Here is a 19033-nt window from a genome sequence, read left to right as displayed (position 1 = left end):
TCTCTCTCCTTTCCTCTCTGAAATCTATCTATCTATCTATCTATCTATCTATCTATCTATCTATCTATCTTATATAATAAAGAGGCAATATGCAAATTGACCCTCACACCCTCACACAAGATGGTCACCCCCATGTGGTCAAAGATGGCTGCCACAAGATGGCCAGCAGGGGAGGGCAGTTGGGGGTGACCAGGCCAGCAGGGGAGGGCAGTTGGGGGCAACCAGGCCAGCAGGGGAGAGCAGTTGGGGGCAATTGGGCCGGCAGGGGAGCAGTTAGGTGTCAATTAGGCCTGTGGGATTGGGCCTAAACTGGCAGTAGGACATCCCCCAAGGGGTCCCAGATTGGAGAGGGTGCAGGCTGGGCTGAGGGATAACCCCCTGCCAGTGCACAAATTTTGTGCACCAGGCCTCTAGTCTATATATAAAATGTTAGCAGCCACACAGTACTTGAGGTCTGAACGACAACTGCTCAATTCACCCATTCCAACACTGATGGACAGCTGGGTCCTCCCCAACTTTTATCATTAGGAGCAGCACAGAATGAGACTCTAGGGTAGGGGGTCTTTGCACAGCTCTCCAATTGTTCCCTTAAGATAAATTCTGCTTGGCAGGAGAGTATTCACTGTCCTATGTTTTAATGCATAATGTTATATAACCCTCCAGAAGGGGGGACCAATTTACCCCTAACGCCCATCAACCCAGAGTCTTACCAGTATTTACAAACTTTGCTAAAGTAACGGCAAAACAAACCAATAAACAATAACAACAAACCACAACACCGCTTTCATTTGAAAAGTTTAAATTATTGTTGAGGTTGAATATCTTTCATGTGCATATGAGCATTTTCTGTCTCATTTTCTGTTAAAATGCCTCTGGCCGATCTCCTATTAAATGCCCATCTTTCATATAATTTCCATGCTCAGAATATTAATCCACCGAGAACTTGTAAACTTACTCTGCAAATTAAAAGACAAATAACTACAGCACAACAAATAAGGAATATCTTTTTAAACTAGAAACACCACAACTTTGCTAACACTATCTGCCATCACTGGGCAAGTACGGGCATGTGATCCTGCCATTTCTGACATATGAGCCACCAGAAGAGCAAGAGGGTCCCTGGGCAAGGAGCGGAAGCTGCCTGCAGCAGAAGGACCATTTCAGCCCTGACATGGCATCTCTCAGGACATCTCAACCCTCCCAGCTTCAAGAAGGACCCACATGGGGTATAAGGGGGGTGGGCCACACAGCCGGCCTCCCCTTCCTCTAGCCCTGCGGACAGAGGACAGAAGTGGGATGAAGGCCCCCAAACCCCACGTGCCAACTACTTCAACCACCACAGTGGTCACCTGGACAACCCACCCCTCCTTCCGAGTGAACAAGAAAGTTTGCACTCGTCGGTTCTTGGGCAGCAGAGTGGGAAGTTCATGCCGAAAGAAAAAGGCGACTGTCAGTGATTGGGAGCAGGGAGAGTTCTCACACCCCCACCCTCTGCATGTGCCTGGCAAGACAATATATTCTTTCTGGTGGACTCAAAGGGGCCACACAGCCTTGGGCTTCCCCTTCCCAGTAGAGGCTTAACCTGGGGTACCTCTCCCCACAGGCCCGGCTTTGTCCCCAGCCCAAGGTCAGCCCAGTCAGAGGCGTGATTAATGTCCCTGCACTGTCGGTTCCCACTTACAGCCTTGGGGCTCCAGAACCCTCTTTCCAAATAAAGAGAAAAGCGCCGCCCAAAGGACTTGGCTTGCCGTAAATACCGCTGTCTGACAGAGGGAACATAATGCGTGCAGCGGCATCTGCCTCTGAGGCCGGCCCGAGTGACAAGCTCTGGCCCCCAGTAATTACAGAGAGGAGCGCAAATGAAGTTCCACAGAATCAAGCAAACTCTCCCAAGGAAAGAAGAACAAAACCTGCAGAAAACCAGGTTGATCTTTAAGGAACGCTCTGCATGCCTCTTCCTCCTCCCACAGCCCAGATGTGCGGCCCAGAGGTGGAGACGGGGCTGCACTGGGGGCCCAACAGAGAAAACTCCGTGAGTCATTTCCCAGCATCTGCGAGGCTGGCACGCCCCATCCCACACCACGGCTGCCTGCCACTGCTCAACGATGTTTGCTCGTGAGAAAACAGCCGGGAGCCTGGTTTTCCCCGGTTTCATGTTATTTCGCAAATGCCTGCATCTATTTCCCAACCTCTGGGGTCAGGGGGAGCGGCGGGGGAGCTGAGGAGCCGCTCCGCAGTCTGGGCAGATGGAGAAAGGCTGCGTGCTGAGGAATAGGGAGCCCGCACTGCGTCTCTTTGTGACAGGGCTATTCTTAAGACGGTCTTTGTGCCTCGAAGCCTGAGCTATGGAGACACCACAGAGAAGGCCACCGCCGAGGGCTGAGCGTCCAGAAGCAGTGGGTCGTGGCTCCCAGGGGAACCCAGGGCTCGCTTCCTTCCCGGCCCAGCGTGAACTGAAGCCAAGTAAGCGAGGCCAGTTTTCCAAAAAGGGCACCGGCCTATCTCTGAACAGCTCAGTGCTCAGCTAATAAAATGTGCATGTGGTTAAATCATTAACTAACATGGATTAAAATGCCATGAAACCAAAGGTCCGGGCATGGGGAGGAAGTCACGTAGCCTGCACCCCACATGGATTGTTGGGGTGCAATATCTGCAGCAGGCAGTGCGGCACCTGGCATGGGAAGGCCCGCCGATCGAGTTCCAGAAAGGGGCCTCCCGCAGCCACAGTTATCCTGCAGGCACTCAGAGGCAGGAGGAAAGCCGTTTTGGTTTCTGCTAAGTCCGCCTCTCATTTCCTTTAGATGGAGACTTAAAAACCCCTGTGCAGCACGGACCCTCGGCATCTTTCATTACAAACGGTTGTGGTTTTTTTCCCCTGAGGTTCCCAAAAAGATATTGCATCTTACTGAAAGGCAAGGTGTTGTCTCATACTGAACTCTAATCCTCACCCCTATGTCACCGCCTGAACTATTCACAGCAGCCTCCCCACGGAGAGGCAGCTCCCCGGAGAGAAAGCCACTCTGTCACCACACGGGACAGGATGAAGAAATGCATGGCGTGCTGCACAGCGTCCTGCAGATTTTAAGTGGGGACTGGAGTTAACCCTCCCCCCGGGAAGGAGAGACTCTGAGGTCAGAGCAGGTTTTGTCCAAATGCTGGGGCAGAAGTGTCCCGGCTGGACTCACCCACGGGTTCTGTCACCTGGGCCGATCACAGCCTGCACTGCAGGGACGCAGCACGAGCACTGGGGCTGCGGACGCTTTCCGTGAAGCGCTGAAGGGTCCGTGGTGGCCGCTGCCAGGTCACAGGGACACCAAGAACAGCTGGCAGCCCGGCCTTGCAGGCCAGGCCAGAGGAACAGGAAGTCCACATTGGGCCGGTACAGGGCCGGGGCTGGGAAACACTCGCAGGAAGCTGTTCATGCTCTTCCTGGAGGGCCAGGAGCCAAGCTGGACATCTGTGCGTCGGAACCAGAGTCCTCTGGCCACGACCACCCCCTCAATGGGCGATCGGCAGCCTGTATTTCCTGGCCTGACCCAGTTCCAAGGGGCCTGAGCAAGTTACCTCACTTCTCCAAGACTCAGTTTCCCCATCTGCAAGACTCCTATCCATAGGGTTATGGTGGGCCCACTGGATGCTGTGCACGGCTCACACCACTGCACACAGCTCCCAAAATGCCAAGACCTGTCGTCCACAGCAGCTCCTCCCCTCCCACTCCCCGTGTCTCCCAGGTGGAAACCACATGTTCTTAACAAGTTACAATCAGACCATCTTTACTGAGGCCTGGCCGCGCTTTATACAGTGACTGAGACAACAGTTCTTAGAAGCCTGAGTCACAGGCTGGCCAGTTGTGACAGCAGAAACATTTCAAACTCCAAAAAAAAAAAAGGCCCTAAAAGAGGAGAACAGTGTCAGGAAGGAGCCCAGAGGAGGAGAGGGGTGGGCATCCTGTGGGGAAAGCTTGTAGGGTCTCCTGCAAAAGGTTCTAACTTGCGCAGGGTAACCCCATACACTCCAGCCATCAGGCCAGCCCAGAAACTGCCCAGCCCACAGCTCCCAAAGGAGAAAGGAAGGGAGGCACCCTAATGCTCCACTCAGGGAGGGCAGACAGGGCAGGAGGGGTATGAGGTCAGACCTGGCTCCTTCCCCATGCAAGCCCATCCAGCAGTGAGCACACCCACAGTCTCCCTTACAGGGGCCACCACACCTGGCACCACACTGCCAATAAGCCCCGACCGGGCCTGGGCCTGGGCCTCGGTGTGCAGGAGGCGCTCAATGTGCAAAGAAAGCAAACCAGTGCTCGCCATCAGCTGAGCTTTCCTGCGAAGCTCTGAGAGAACCCTCACATTCGGACACGAGTCGGGATCCTGTGACTTAGGAGAAACAGAAGGAGAAATTGGAGCTGGATGTCAGGAAGAGGATGCTCAGGACGCTGCAGGGTCACCCTGGACCCAGGGGGTCCCTGGAGCCGTCATAAACCCCAGGGACCCACCACTCATCCCACGGAGATCCTGGAACTCCCAAGGCCCACTCCGCCAATGTCAATGTGAGGAGTTCCGAAGGCCATGACAACTGCGACTACCAGGACCTTGATGTTGATGGTCATCGCCCACCTCTCGAGTTGAGGAGAAAGTCCTTACTTAGAAACTGCACATCTAAACCGTTCTTAAATGTGGAAATAACACAGATGGCTCCTTGACCACGGAATCGCCCCGGATGCAAATATCCCTCCTCGGAAGACCGGGAGAAAGAAGTAGGAGAGAGAGGATGGCATGGTGGTAGAGAGATGTTCTCACCGACCTCACCCGCCTCTGCCCTTGCTCGTGCACTGAAGCATGGCACCAAGCCTGGGACCCTGTGGTCCGGTGTGAAACACTGTAACCAGGTCAGAGCCATGCAACCAGCCCGCTGCCAGAAACCAGCATAGAGGATAAAAATAAATGCTGTGACAGAAAGCACACAAGGTCTTCAGAAAATGTGATTTACATAAAGCTAGCCAGGAAAATTCTTTTCACAAGACTCACCCATAAAAACAGCATCTCAAAGGTTATGATGACCAAAAATCAGGCCTTTCCAGGAAAACCCATTGAGGATGTGATTATCACTAATAACATCCTAGTGCACTGGATCCCTGATCCTCTCAGTCATGCAAAGACACTTGAAAGGATGTGTCTCCCTGCGTGGAGCACCCCAGGACTTGGAGGGATGGATCTCACTTCTTGGAATGCCCCACCTAGAGCACCCCAGGATTGTGGGGGACATGGTTTCCTACCTGGCATGCCCCAGAATCATGGAGGGATGTATCTCACCACCTGGTGTACCCCAGGATTGTGGGGGGATGGGTTCATCTACTCTAGCTGGTGTGGAATATCTGGGCCAGAGGTCTACATTTATATCCGAAAGAATTTTTAAAGCTTTAACTTGAGCTCAGCCAGTGTTGCTCAGTGGGTGGAGCATTGTCCCATGCACCTAGAGGTTGCTGGTTCCATTCTGGTCAGGGCTGCAGGCTCGATCCCCTGTAGGAGGTATGCAGGAGGCAGCCGTTTGATGTCCCTCTCCCTCTAACTTTCCTCTCCCTCTAAAATCAATAAAAACATTTTTTAAAAAGCTTTAACTTGAGAAATTAGGTAGAAAAGTAAATGTCAGCAGAGAAAATGTTATCTATATACTCTCTTAATTTCAAAGTCAGTGTTTTCTAATTAACAACTGGGTTTTTATTAAAAACATCACAGAAAATTGCCGAAACCGGTTTGGCTCAGTGGATAGAGTGTCGGCCTGCGGACTCAAGGGTCTCAGGTTCGATTCCGGTCAGGGGCATGTGCCTTGGTTGCGGGCACATCACCAGTGGGGGGTGTGCAGGAGGCAGCTGATCGATGTTTCTCTCTCATCGATGTTTCTAGCTCTCTATCCCTCTCTCTTCCTCTCTGTAAAAAGTCAATAAAATATATTTTTTTAAAAATCACAGAAAATGAAGTCTGTCTCCCAAACCACATTCCTCCTATCCTTTCGAATTCTAGCCCCAAATAGCTTCTCCCCTCCTAAAAAGTGTGGAGCTGCTAAGGTCTTCCTGGGTTTAGTCATATCTACCACAAACAGTGCTATTTTCCGAGTGATTTGCATTTTCCAGTCCGAGCAGGACAGCCTCATGTCACTGACCCACACGCTCCTTCTCAATCAGAAGTGCGTACCACCCACTGTGAACAGCCTCTCTCTGGGTAAGTTCTCAGCCAGAATGACAAGATTAAAAGTCTATAATTACGCCCCTGTCAATAAATGAGGCAATGAGTTAGCTCCTCCTCACTTTGCTCTAGAAAGCCATCATTTTACTAATTTCTAATGTAAAAAAAAGAAGCAAACAAAAGAACAAAACTACCCACCCTAATCCGACTACCCTGAGAAAATAACCACAATGACATTTATGTTCATACTAGAGGCCAGGTGCATGAAATTCATGCACTGGGGGTACAGGGTGTGTCCCTCAGCCTGGCCTGCACCCTCTCGCATCCGGGACCCCTTGGGGGACGTCTGACTGCCGGATGTCCGACTGGCCTGCGGGGATCGGGCCTAAACTGGCAGTCGGACATCCCCTGAGGGATGTAGCAGTGCGCCAAGTGGCAGGCGGCCAGGAAGGAGCCAGAAGCGGGGCCGGTGCTGCACCGCTCATGCTCATCCCAGCCCACTATGCCTGCTGCCGCCTCCACTAGGTAGTGCTGCCGCGGAGTCTCGAGAGGCTCCCGCTGCCGCAGCTGCGCTCGCCAGCTGTGAGCCCGGCTTCTGGCTGAGCGGCACTCCCCCTGTGGGAGCGCACTGAATACCAGGGGGCAGCTCCTGCCTTCAGTGTCTGCCCCCTGGTGGTCAGTGTGCATCATAGCGACTGGTCGACCGGTCGTTCCGTCATAACGGTTGCTTAGCTTATATATATATATATATATATATATATATATATATATATATATATATATATATAGATGTTCAAGACCATTTTTGGAGCAATCCCAATTTTTTAAATAAAAAGGCATCTTACTATGAACACAGCCTTGTTACCTGCCTTCACCACTTAGCAGAGATAACCAAACTCCCAGAAGGGTAGGCACCATTCCAACCAGAACGTGAGGAGCAGTGAGGGGAAAAATGAGAAGGGCAGCAGGTGCCATGCCTTGGTGGCTCGGGCCAGGACCATGTGGTACCCCTTCCCTTCCAGATGGCAACCCAAATGGAAACAGGTGGGAGGAAGCAAGAGGGCAGGGGCTTCGGGGCTGGACTTGGGGCAGAGGTCCAGGGTGGGCTGTGGGGTGGAGGCTCAGCACAGCCTCAATCAGAACTGCCACTGGGGGAGGTGAGAGTCAGATCGGAAGCCTTGAGACAGCACTTCACTGAGCCAGGAGCTGGGGTTTGTTTTGTTTTGTTTTTAATATATTTTGTGGGGATTTCCCGGGGAAAGGTAGGCAATATCTTCCTCACAGGAATCACTTACATGGAGAAAAGGAAATGAAAACATTGATACTTTATGGAATATTCTTGCAAATGACTGGCTTAACCCAGTACTTAAGAGCTCTTATTTTTAACTCTTTTGTTCATATAACATCAATATGCTCTTTTCACTGGATAAAAGGGTGATTTCCTCCAGGATATAACCTCCCCTGCCCTGTTTTAGAAGCAGAAGGTGGCCCCATCCAGTGGAGTCCTCGGATGCTCTTGCAGACACACTGTGCAGTCCCAGCCCTGCCAACAGAGCTGTTTAAACAAACAATACACAAATAATGAGTTACCATTTAAATGATTAAAAAATAGTTCCCTCTCAACATCAGGAAGATATTTTTCCTAGTAGGACAGAAACTTTGCCCCAAATCACTTTCCTGGTGAAGGCGCGAGGCCTGGGAGAAAGGGCTTGTTCTCCCAAATGTGTCAGAGCCAGTGAGTTCTAACAAATAAATCTGCAACAGACGCTCTCTCTCAACCTCCAGTCCCCCATGTCAAAAATAAAGGGAAAGGCCCTAACTGGTTTGGCTCAGTGGATAGAGCGTCGGCCTGCGGACTGAAGGGTCCCAGGTTCGATTCTGATCAAGGGCACATGCCTGCGTTGTGGGCTTGATCCCCAGTGGGGGATGTGCAGGAGGCAGCCAATCAATGATTCTCTCTCATCATTGATGTTTCTATCTCTTTCCCTCTGCCCTTCCTCTCTGAAATCAATAATGATATACACTGAGTGGCCAGATTATTATGATCTCTGAATGCATAATAATCTGGCCACTCAGTGTATATCCTATATAATAAAAGACTAATACGCAAATTGTCCCCTCGACCAGGAGTTCGACCAGCAGGCAGGCCGGCCAACCGCCCATGTCCCCTCCCCGTGGCCAGGCTGGCCGGACCCCACCCATGCACGAATTCATGCACCGGGCCTCTAATATATATATATACACACACTGAGTGGCCAGATTATTATGCATTCAGAGATCATAATAATCTGGCCACTCAGTGTATTTTTAAAAAATAAATAAATAAATAATAAAATAAAATAAAGAGAAAGGGAAGAAAGGAACAAATGCGGCACTTTCCTCAAATACCCTCTCAGGAATAGGTGGTGATGCTGTAGACCAGTCAGTGACTGCTGGAGAACACTCAGCACAGCATGGTCGGGCCTGGTCTGATCCCTGGGGGCAACCTTCTGCTGGTGAAAAGGAGGCAAAGAAGAGATGTGTTTTTCCTCTTCTCACACTCCATCTGCGCTTAATGCTGAGTCAGAAGACAGACAATCCTGAGCAGCCACTGAGCTCAAGGCTACCCTTTCCCCCAGAAGCTGCTGGGAGGCTCCTGCTGAAGCACTACATCCCTCATTTGGACAGAGTGCAAGGCCCTGCCCGCTCTGACCAGCGGCCTGCCAGGAAGCCAAGCCCTTAGGCTCTTTTGAGTTCAGAAAGCAGATGTGGGCTTTTTGTTTTCTGCAGTGGCTTTGCCAAATACATGATCAGATCTCAAAGGTGACGCTGAGCCTGAAGGAGGCATGCTGGGGAGCTGCAAGAAGTGGGAGCAGCCACCTCCTTGAAGGCAACAACTAAACGGTGGGGTGTGGTGGCTGTCAACGGCTTGCATAGGTGGCCTAGTTCAGACAGCATTGCCCAACCTTGTCTCTCAGGTTTGTCCACTTCATTCCACTCTGTCAGCCACCACTTGGTCTGCCTCTGAACTCTGCCCCTCTAATGAAGGCCACTCAAGAAAATAAGTGAATCTTCCTGCAATCTGCACATACAGTCTTCCCACCAGCTCCCCCCTCTCGCCTTTGGAGTTCCTATGAGACATGTTTAGACATCATTATATCCCTATGTCTCCTCTAAACCTACCTTATACTTTCCATGTCTTTGTGTCTCTGGGGTGTATTTCAAATTTACCTTCTAGTTTACCAATTTTCCTTTCAGCTATGTCTAATCAGCTATTTAATTCATCCACTGAGTTTTTCATTGAAATTCTTGTGTTCTTTATTTCCGAAAATTCTATTTTGTTCTTTTTCAAATTGGTTCAGTCATTCTTTATTGTTTCTTTTCATGCTCATGTTTTGAATGTTGTCTTTACTTTAAATTCATTGTTGTTTCTCTTAACAATGAACAGGAATCTTTATTTCCTTGTTCTTTGTGTATTTTCTCCTCTGAGCTCATGTTCCGTGGAACTTTATATAGGAGAATTCTTTGGGACTTGGCTTGAAACAAATGACTGGATTTGCTTTTGACTGGTATGTTGCCGCCTCACTGGATGTTACAAACTACTGATCTAGGACTACGTTAATCAATATGCATGGATTGAGATTTTTCTACCATGAATGTGGTGTGGATTCAGGCTGCAAACTCACAAGAGAGACAGTTTTTGGTTTCAAATATTCAGGATCATGTGGCACCAGCAATTTTCCTTGCTAACTTCTTCTTTATTAAAAAAATCTTTATTGTTGAGAGTATTACAAATGTCCCCCTTTTTTGTACCCCATTGGCCACATCCACCTGGTTCCTGCCACACCCTAAGCCTTCACCACCTTATTGTCTATGTCCATAGGTAATACATATCCTATATAATAAAAACCTAATATGCAAATTGTTCGACCGCTGGCTATGATGTGCGCTGACCACTAGGGGGCAGTGCAGAACATGGCAGGCATCAGTGACGCGGAGCTGGCAGTGGGTGGCAGTGGAGATGCTGCAAGCCCCCATGGGCCCCGATGAGAGCGGGGCCACAGCGGGATGGTGGAGCAGGTGAGCGGGTGGCACCCGGCCAAGGCGGGTGTGAGCAGGGGTCCTATCGCCCTGCAGAAGGTGACCAGCAGTGTCAGCAGGGGGTGGGGCCACCACCCGGCTCCCAGGTGCTGAGGGAGCCAGGCGGGGGGGGGGGATGGGGGGACCAGCCCCAATCAATCGCCCTGCAGGTGGGATGATAGAGCAGGTGAGTGGGCGGCACCAGGCCACAGCAGGATGCCAGGTGAGGCTGAGAGGCTGGGGCACAAGCTGGGGCTGCGAGGCTGAGGGCGTGAGCAGGGGCCCAATATCCGCAGGCCACCCCAAGGGACCCCACTTGTGCATGAATTCATGCACCGGGCCTCTAGTATGAATCTAAATTCTTTGGTTAATCTCTTCCCACCTCCTCCTCCTCCTGCCTTCCCTCAGATTCGTCAGTCTGTTCTATGTTTCCATGCCTCACGATCTATTTTATTCATCAGTTTATTTTGTTCATTAGATTCCTTGTTCATTTATTTTGATTTTTAGATTCAATTGTTGATAGATATGTATTTACTGCCATTTTATTGTTCATATCTTTTTTTTGTTCCCTCCTCCTCCTCCTCCTTCTTCTTCCTAGTTGCTTATCTCTTCCTGCTTTTAAGATTATTTCTTTGTCTTTAACCTTTGGCATTTTAATTATGAAATGTCTTGGTGTGGGCCTTTTTGGGTTCCTCTTGTTTGGGACTTATAAGTCCATTTCTTTCACCAGGTAGGGGAAGTTTTCTGTCATTATTTCTGCAAATAGGTTTTCAATATCTTTCTCTCTTCTCCTCCTGGCACCCCATAATGCAAATTTTGGTACACTTGAAGTTGCCCCAGAGACTCCTTACACTATATTCATATTTTTGGATTATTTTTCTTTTTGCTCTTCTGATTGGGTGTTTTTTGCTTCCTCATATTCCAAATTGTTGATTTGATTCTCCAAATGCTCTACTCTACTATTGAATGCCAGTAAATTATTCTTTATTTCAGTTAGTATATGCTTAATTTCTGACTGGTCCTTGGTCATGTCTTTGGAATTCTCACTAAGATCCTTAAAAGTCTTTCTAAGTCCCTTGAAACTCTCATTAAGATCCTTGAGCAAACTTATAACCATTGTTTTGAACTCTGTATCTAGTTTTGTTGCTTCCATTTCATTTAGTTCTTTTTCTGGAGATTTCTTCTGGTCTTTCATTTGTGACATGTTTCTTTGTCTAGCCATTTTGGCTGCTTCCCTGTGTTTGTTTCTATGTATTAGGTAGAGCTGCTATGTCTCCTGGTGTTGGTGGAGTAGCCTTGTGTAATAGGTGTCCTATAGGGCCCAGTGGCTTAACCTCTGCAGTCACCTGAGCTGGGCACTCTAGATGCACCCCTGTGTGGGTTGTGTGCACAGTCTTGTTTAGTTGAGCCTTGATTGCTGTTGGCATCAGCTCCTTGCTAACTTCTTTTATAAAGTGGGCTTATTTGTCTTTTTTCTTACACTGTATAGTAGAGCTTTGGGGCTACTAGTTTGCAAGCTTGCAAAGTCCATCAATGGGAATAGGGTTTTTGCTTCAATACTAAATGGCCACATATACTAATATTTTTTAAACTATGTAATTATTTTGTGTAGGTTTATCTCTTTCTTTGCTGTCAGTTTTAACTTTCTGCTAACAGTACCTCTCTCCTTATCTGGTATATTAGATAAGCACTCAATAAATATTCATTAAGCTAATGAATAAATTAATAAACAAAAATAACTAAGTTTATTAAAACTATCTGTAAGAAAAGTGTGAATAGTCTGTGGAGGGATTAGAAGCTCTGATGAGTTGGGGGTATTACCTCATGCACTCACTATAGTTAACTAGCTTCTTATGGCAGCATTTTAGGGGCTCACTCCTGATTCTGGCTGTATTACAGCGGGTTTCCCAGAAAGGTAAATCATTGTCGTTATTTAACTCTCATCCTCCCTTTTCAGCTCCATAAAAACATTTTCTAGTGCCACCAAAACCAGAAACCATGATTTCTACTTCTAAATTTGTCTGAAATATTTTAATGACAATGGTCCCCATTTCTCAACCTCGCCTAAAAGAGAGGTTCCCAAATCTATTCCCTTCCCAGAGACCCTCATTCAGCAGGCCTATGGAGAGTAGAGCTTTACAGAGACTGAGAGTAATCCTCCAAGTCTATGATCCATGGGCCTCTAACATTGACTAAGCCTGGAAAGGATTTTTCTCACAGTAGGCAAATGGAAATAACCCTTGAAGGTTCAGTAACATCACCACCCCCAGTGTCATCTTATCATCAACCCAAAGCCAGACTTTACCCCTGACAAATTCCTCAGACTTTTCATTTTTCTTCAGGAAAGTATTCCAGAGAATCTGGTGTGTGCATTAAAATAACACAACTGTAATAGCTCGGAGCCTTGCCAGTGTTGGTGGCAACGGTGCAGATGGAGAAGGAAATGTCTCCATGTTTCCGGGGCAGGAGATCCTTAGCAGTTTTCAAAAAATTAAATTCACTAAGTCATTGGAATGTGTTGTTTGTTCCCACTTAGAAGCAGCAATATGCAAGGATATAATTCATCTGCTAAAAATGTTCTCAAACTCAAAATAGCTGTTTGGATGGACCCACACAACCCATAATTCGAAACCCGAAGGAGGAGTCACTGGCTGCACAGGGATTCTTCACTTCATATAAACAACACGCTGAGGGCCCCACTGCTGGCTTTGGTGTGCTTCCCCCAGACTGCAAACCACTCCCCCCTCCCCCCACCTGCTAACACATATGTACCAAGATGTTCTGCCGTCTCACTGTTCGCATTTCTGGTTTCTCACTTCCCACCCCCTGTAACTGCTGTGACTTTTAGTTGCCATCACTTCCTATCCCCTGGGTGTGGTCCAGGGCCAGCAGCAGAAGCTCCTGGAAGTTGTTAGATATGCAAATCACAGCCCCACCCCAGACATCCTGGAGCAGACATCTGTTTTTAATAAACCTTCCAAGTGATTCTTAGGCAAGCTAAAGTTGAGAAACACTAATGTTTTTAATTATACAGCAAACATCTCAGTGTTAAGACCTGTTCGATGCTGCTCTTTCTTACCTGAACCCTGTCTTCCTCAAATTCTATCAATAAATGTTTTCTAGGTCTCCTGCCTCAGTGAATAGTTACTTCCATGACCATCTTGGGCACGCCTCTCTAGATAAATTTAAAGGAAGGTGGTAAAAAAAAAAAAAAGTGCTTTCCAAATATTTACCCACTCAAAATCCTTGATTTGTACTCTTCTGGTGCAGTATACACTTTCCAGTCCATCTCTTATAAGAAATTGTCTCGGAGGCAAACAAGCAGTCACATGTGTGCGCTTTGTTCCCAATGCTGTCCAGCCCTGGGCGTCGCGAGCATCTGGGGAATATCAGTTTGCCACGGAGGATGGATGCTCTGGCTATAACTGCCCTGTAAGCCAGAGCCCATGTGAACATTTCCCAATTCTCACTCAAACTAAGCAACACAGAAGACGGCAAGATGCCATACGTGTTCAGGATAGTTTCCATACAGAATAAAACAGCAAGAGCAGACGTTACCAGAGGGATTTCTCCACGATTTTGGTCCTGAAAACCTCCTCTTGGTCCAGGTTCACGGTGCAATAGCAATCTCTCATCTTGTTTGGCCCCGGGTAAGTGGGAAGATTTTTGGCTTCACCTAAAAAGCAAGTGTAAATATGTCGTCAACATAGCATATAATTATTTGGTCCCCTTGCTAATCATAGGCATGTTTCCAAATAATGGGTTTATTTCATAGCAAGGCACCTGCTTTCACTTTTGTACATTCATTAGGTCTTCATAAGGTCATGGTTTTCGTGCTACCATAAGTCAAAATATTGATGAAAACACCATCTGTGGTGTTAAAAATGCAACATAGCATTCACAGTAACCTCTAAAACAAATTGATAAAAGTAGGAATCCATCAACCTAGGAATTAAGGATTTTTGTTTTGTTTTACTCACATTAGTCTCTTTAATTTTTTTAATGTTTAAATTATGGTAACATATATATGTTAAAATTAATCATCTTAATCATCTTTAAGTGTACATTTCAGTAGAGTTAAGTATATTCACATTGTTGTGCAACCAATCTCTAGAACTTTTTCATCTTGCAAAACAAAACTATGTACCCACTAAACAACTCCCCATTTCCTCCTCCCCCCACCTCCTGTAAACCACCCTTCTACTTTCTGTTTCTCTGAGTCTGACTGTTCTAGAAACCTCATAGCAGTGGAATCATAGAGTATGTGTCCTTCTCTCTCTGACTTATTTTACTTAATGTCCTCAAGGTTCAGCCATGCTACAGCATGTATCGGATGCTCCTTCCTTTTCAAGGCTAAATGATATTCCATTGTGTATGTACCACAATTCGCTTAACCATTTAATCCCCAGGTTCCCTTTTATTTTGCATTTAATTTGATAATATTAGTCAAAGTTGGGACAATAATTAAGGAGAAAGACTTTATTAAAGTAAATTTTGAACGACAGCTGTTTAAAATACAGAGTGATTAATCAGGAAAAAATCAAGAAAGAGAGAGCTGCTCTAGGTTGAGTGTCTTCCTCCCACAAGCCCCTTCCTTCACACACAAGCACATTTGGAGAAAAGGGAGGAATCTTCAAGGCAGCCAGCTTGCCCGGCCAGCCTTGCAGAAAATGTCCACAATGTCACAACCCCCTATTTAACCCTGGGTCTATCTAGAGATCATTATCAAAACCACAATGGCTAGCATTCTCTTCTAGAAGCTCAGATTAAGCATGAGGGCTTGTCCAAACAGCCCTGTTTACTTGTGAACTGAGAGAGAGCAGGAATGAATGAGAGGTGGCTTTCAACCGGGACAGCTGATGCCCAGGTGAAGACCACTGCATGGAAGAAATGCCTCAAACATGCTTTCACCTCCCAGAGTCTTCCTTGTCACCAAGTCATTTCAGGTCTAAAGATGCCTGGCTCTGGGCGTGCACAGGCACCACACTCAGCACTAGGAAGAGAGGACAGGTGTGAGCACACAGCACCATGCCAACAACAGTTCAGGTAGATGCTGGTAATTTATTTCTGTGCCGAGAAATCTTATTTCTGATACACAAAGGCATTTTTTAGTATTTCCAACAGTACCAGTAGTAATCTATGCATGTGGACATTTCCGGCATGAGACCTATCTTCTTCTCTGGGCCTCAGTTTCCCAACTCTAAAAGAAAGAACTCTCCAAGGCCCCTCTAGCTTTGAGACTTTTCTAATCCAATTGGTTCCAGAAATTTTTCTTTCTCATCAAGGGAACATCAATGACTCTCAGTTGGTGAAGAAAAATAAATAACAAATAACTGTCTTTTTATAGCCACTATTATCCTTAAAACACCTTAACATCACAAGGCTTCCTTCTAGAACGTGCCATTTTTACATGAGCTGAGCAAATGAAAACATGGCCAATCTGGGAAGAGGCATTTGAATCCGAGCCAAGCTTCGAGTCAGTTGTTAAATGTCAAAAGACAGATTCTCTGAAGGCTTCTGGCAGATGTGAAAGGTCACATGCGCACATGCATATGCATGCAGAGTGAGTGATGAACCCACCATCAGAAAAGGGTAGGACGTGACTCCATGGGCATCTGCAGACAGGGAGGCGGAGGGGGAGGTACGAGGAGCAGCAGACAGGTTCCTGGTGACCATTCCCTTCGCTGAGCAGACCTGAATAGGCAGCCATAGCACACACCAAGCTCACCGTGGGGCCTGTCAGTCTTCCCGTTCTGTTTCTGAACTGATCATTTTTGCAGTGCTCACAAATCTTTAACCTCAAACCAGCCTGAGTTTATTGACTTTCCTACTGTCACCTTTATGATGTGAATTGGGGCTTACCATATTTTCCTTTGAAAATTATTTTTTGGCCCCGCCAGTGTGGCTCAGTGGTTGAACTTCAACCTATGAACCAGGAGGTCACAGTTCGATTCCCTGTCAGGGCACATGACTGGGTTGCAGACTCAATCCCCAGTAGGGGGCGAGCAGGAGGCAGTGATCAATGATTCTCTCTCATCATTGATATTCCTCTCTCTCTCTCTCTCAAGGTGGAGACTGTTAGGATAAAAGAAAGAAGAGCCTTCTCTGAACAACAGATACTTAAAAATGCCAAATTATATTATTCTGATATGAATGCAGTCTCATCCACATTCCTCCCACCCTACAGGCTCCCAATCTGGACTGTTATAGAAACATCCTTGTTGCTATGACAATGGCAACACCAGAGAGCCAGCTAGTGGACCTGTGCCAACATTCACAAACCACTCAGACCAGGAGGGTTGGGAGCAGCAGCCAGCACCCCGCCCTGGGCCATGTAATCTGCCCAGGGTTCTTACAGTTGGGAACCCCACCAAAAAGGGCCAAGAATGATGAGTTACTCCCAAGTCTCTGCTTGAAGCCCCACAGCAGAGCAAGGGTGGATGTCCCAGCTCTTAGGGCTTATTTCACCTCAACCATACTTACAACAGATTTGTTTCTTCCATGTTGATTATTTATGCCAAAGGCTAGAGGTTGCATCACTTCCTAACTACATGTTACAGGTCTTTTTTGTCTCTCAGAGAAAAAGCATTTTTTCCCCTAGTAAGTAGAGACATTTACATAAGAATATAAAGCTGGTCCTGTTATACAGGAAGTGCTAAACTGTTTGTTTAATGAATGGATGAATAAATGACTACAAAAGAAAAGTTAACTCTGGCTTCATTCTAAGAAGCAAATAAGTAATCATTTTCATATGATTCTTCCTATTAACCACATCTCCAAAATTTACTGTTCACCAACCAGAACTGTTCATCGGTAGATTTGCTAACGACAGCAAATTTGGTGTGTGATATCATCTCTGAACACCTAATTTCCTAGCAGAAGTAAAAGGCAGCACTTAAAAAACAGTAACATAAACAGTGCCTAAACGGCAATCTCTGATTCCTAATTACAGGAATCAGGCAATGGGTAAGGAAAACAAAGGTTAGGCTCTGAAGGCGGTCATCATCCCTGACTGGTGATAATTCCTGTGTAAGCTCTCAATGAACCAGCCAGAAAAACCCAAGCCTGCAGGCCGCTGGGGAGAGGGGAGAGCCATGGGTGAATGCCTGTGCCTCACTGGAGGGGCCGTGGGAGGTCTCAGTGCCACAGCTGGCTTCAGCTCTGATAAAGAAGCCCCTTGCCCGTCTGCAAGGCTGGCTTCCCTGGAGGGCACTCAGGAACAAGGCCCTCTATGCCCAGAGAGGGGATGTCCGACACCAGGCACTCTGGGAGTGAGTAGCGAGAGCTCAAACCCGTGTCAGCTCTAAGGGTGGTCTGATCTTGTTTGCTGCCCTCCAGCACCTAGCACGGAGGCCAATGTGCTCTCACCAAACTCACAGAAGAGAAGGATGGAGGCAGGGATGAAGGAGGCATTGGGAGGGAAGAGTGAGGGTCAAGGGCTTTAACTGACAAAGCACCATTCTTCCCGCTGTGAGCCTGGGGCCAATACCAACAGAGCCGTCTGGGAGCAGACTTCCCAGATGTGCTTGAATCTACCAGACGTCCACACAACTCTGGCACTTTCAGCTCAACTACAGATCAACCTCACTAAATACTGCATACAGGTCTGTGAGCCCAGTGCACTAGTCCCGTGAGAGCAACCCCCTCCCAACCCAGAGGCCTTCGTGTTGGAAGCAGACGGGAGGAAGGATGGCCGTGCTAATGCTCCCCATCTTCAGGCAGGCCTTCCTGATTGAGAATGCAAACGGCTCTACACATTCTGGTAGCCAACATAGCTTATTATAACAAAATAAAAGCTTATTTCCCCAAAGAGATCAGTTTCATGATTAAAAATTCTATTTCCTTGAATATATTTTTGGCTGCCTTGCTATTTTAGCACTTGATATTAAATAGAACAAAACTCCATAAAACCAGATGAGATTGGATTTCTAAATCAAATTATAAACAGCCTCCTCTACTGCATACTGATTTAGAAATCTGGAAAACTCCATGCTGAGCTGCCTGGACGCCCGCAGAGCATCACCCAACCACCGTTAGAGCATACATTTGCTCTCCGGAGGAGACCCACACATGAATAGTGACTTACATCTGTTTCGGATTTCCTCCAATTTCCAAAAAGGGTAAGTAGTACACTACAATATAAAAGCCAAGTATACAATAAGGCTGTCAAACTTGAAATTAAAAGTTTAAAATATGGTAAAAGGAAGGAAAATTACATCTATCCATCCCCAATGTGGGTGACTCAGTGCCGAGCTTCCTAGTAGCTACAGTACAAATGGAAATATGGTGGAGCACATCATTCTCATAATTTATTTAAAAACAAAACACACCAGTTCTCCAGGAGGAAACATCCTTCTACAGCAAGTCTATGGCTGGCAGCTTTATCTGGGAGACATTAAGTGATGGACTGGGCATATAAAAGATGCAGCAACGTGCTCCATGTACTTTTTATTCTGTCCATCAGGAGAAGGGGGTGCACAATATGAATTGCAAACCCTGTGAAAAGAGTCCTCAGCAGAGGAGGTGGGTGATAACCGAGGAGGGGCTGCTTTGGGCTGCCCCATCTGATTCAAGGCAAGATCTGTACACTCTGGACCAATTCCGACCGGCATTTCCACTCCCAACACCTCTCACAGCCATGCCTGACCTTGTCTGCCCTGTGCCTCAGCTCTTCAGAGCACTGGTCTGTATGCCAAGATGCAACTGTCCCTAGAAGTTCCCATCTCCTCCCACAAGTGGCATCTGGGGTCACCTTGAGTAATGGGAACCTTGAGTAATAAGAACTTCCTGACTGG

The 19033-nt window shown here is 47.2% G+C and overlaps 1 protein-coding gene across 1 annotated transcript in view; it reads right to left on the bottom strand.

Moving 5' to 3' along the window:
• The window catches only part of RASA3 (RAS p21 protein activator 3), a 115923-nt gene that overhangs the window by 63308 nt on the left and 33582 nt on the right, over positions 1-19033 (bottom strand). The window contains exon 2 of the mRNA XM_079778739.1: positions 13797-13914. Coding sequence (XP_079634865.1) covers positions 13797-13914 — 118 coding nt within the window. The remainder of the gene's footprint in view (positions 1-13796; positions 13915-19033) is intronic.

Source organism: Cnephaeus nilssonii, assembly GCF_951640355.1.
Source record: "Cnephaeus nilssonii genome assembly, chromosome: 8".
NCBI classification, from domain to species: domain Eukaryota; kingdom Metazoa; phylum Chordata; class Mammalia; order Chiroptera; family Vespertilionidae; genus Cnephaeus; species Cnephaeus nilssonii.
The sequence above is the reverse complement of the archived record's forward strand: the minus strand, read 5'-3'. Positions and strand labels throughout refer to the sequence as shown.